General features: G+C 59.1%; 1 protein-coding gene across 1 annotated transcript; it reads right to left on the minus strand.

Moving 5' to 3' along the window:
• Window positions 1–449: 449 nt before the first annotated feature.
• Window positions 450–713, minus strand: KRTAP7-1 (keratin associated protein 7-1). Its single transcript, XM_037029663.1, has one exon. The coding sequence runs from the start codon at window positions 711–713 to the stop codon at window positions 450–452; it is 264 nt and encodes an 87-aa protein (XP_036885558.1).
• Between the last annotated feature and the right edge of the window lie 1,225 nt (window positions 714–1,938).

The raw sequence follows: 1,938 nt of genomic DNA on the forward strand, positions 1-1,938 counted from the left end.
CACCCATGACAGGTGCAAACTGGCTGGTGAGTTCAAAAGCCTTAAGCACAGTGAAAGAAGCAACAAGAACAAAACCGTGCGTGCTCAGGAAATCAGGTTTATTAAGAGACCAGCAGCAGAACCCCTTCCTATCCACACCCGATCGGAAAGGCGTAGATGTTGGCGCAGAAGTTGATGGCACGTGAGCAGAGCCACCGAAGAGGCCAACTCCCAGCTTCCCGGCTCCGGCCAGGCCTGTTGGAGAGATGCGTCCCGCTTCCTTCGGCTGCAGGTGTGTCCCTGTCCGGGGCTGACACCTGGGCGGCTCACTTGGCGTCACCGCAGCCCCGACGTCTTGAAGGAGTCAGCAGAAGGCGGAGGACGTCTCTCTCAAGCACGCCAGGCGGCAGGAAGGCGGTTGTGCTCTTCAGGCTGCTCTGAGCCCCCACCTCCCAGAGCCCCCGGGGCCCTCAGTAGGTGCTGTAGCCGAAGCCCGAGCCCGAGCCCCATGGCCTGCAGCAGCTGCCGCCGTACCCGCAGCACAGGTTGCTGGCGTTGCTGCCGCCGAAGCTGTAGCCCAGGGAGCCGTAGCCGGTGCATCCGTAGCCCCCGTGGAGCGGGGAGCCCAGGGGCACGACGCAGTTCAGGGGGGTGGCTCGGAAGGTCCTGTGGAAGTTGGTCCCATAGCAAGGGTAGCCTGGGAAGTAGCTACCGCAGCAAAAGAAACGAGTCATGGTGGCAGCGGGCGGGGAAGACTTGGAGAGACCGGGAAGGGCAAGGTGTACGGGGCGGAGTGGAGAGCTGCCAGGGCGCAGGGCCTTTTATGCCTCGGGCCGGAGGGCGCGCATGCGTGTCTAGACGTCCTCCCGCTCATTTGCATAAACAGCTGCAGCGTGTGCCAATAAAATGCGCATAAAGGACACACAGACTCATCACCCACACTTTTGTTGGCGTTTCTGTTTGCAAAGGAATGTGGTGCGTCATCAAAGCCAGGGCTGTGCTGGACACACCGCTGAATTCGCCCCACCTGGTTAACTGCTCTTTTGGGGGGGTCTCAGGGACTCTGGATTACAAGTCCCTCCCACTGGCCCAGAAAGCTCCGGCCTCTGCGGAAACTCTTCCGTCGCTTCGTGAAACTCTCTCCGTCTGTCACTCGGAACCACTGCGCACCCACTGCGCGTGGGTGCGGAGCTGCTCTTGGACCAAGGCATCTCCGCTCCAGTTATTCGGAACCAGAGGCGGCGGCTGCAGGGCCCTGGGACGCACTGAATGAGCGAACGCCACTGACGTTCACTCTGCCGAGGCTCACCTCGTGGTGTGTGAGTTTCACCGCAGTGATACTTTTGTTTCCATTTCTAAAACATCGCTCTGCAAACTCATCGGAAGTCGTTTTGCAGAGGCGACAAGAACACTGTGATACAAGTGTTCACAGCAAGGAGGCTGTGGGATGCAAGCGGCAATTTTCATGGACTGCATTTACGAGCATCCTCTGTGTTAACAGGTGTTTTTTTCTGGAGAACAGACAATCCGTGGTCATAACTCACTGTGAACTTGGACAAGGTGTCTGGCAGGGAAACGCCACACTGCGACTGGGCGGAGCGATGCCCCATCGTGAAGCCGCGTCCCACCAGGCCTGTTTCTTTCTGACTCCCGGTAACTCCACCTGGACGCCGTGATTTGCGGTGAAATGCCAGTCACTGTGACCCCACGCAGCCCTGACACTTGGCCCTGAGTGGCACTTCTCGTGACACAGGTCAAACAGAAAGGACCTGAGCTCAGCAAAGCAAAGACACTCCTGCTCACACGCTCAGAAAGCCACCTCGGGTGAATGGGCGCCGGGTTGTACCAGATCAGAACAGAAAACTTCCCGAGCACCAGCTCCTTCCACCATGGCCAGCAATTCCAGAGCCCGAAGGCAAAGCCAAGGGCCCAAGCCAGACCCCCGGCCAAGGCCCTGCC

This window comes from Sturnira hondurensis, unplaced genomic scaffold, assembly GCF_014824575.4.
Source record: "Sturnira hondurensis isolate 20B ecotype Veracruz unplaced genomic scaffold, ASM1482457v3 Scaffold0020398, whole genome shotgun sequence".
Classification (NCBI taxonomy): Eukaryota; Metazoa; Chordata; class Mammalia; order Chiroptera; family Phyllostomidae; genus Sturnira; species Sturnira hondurensis.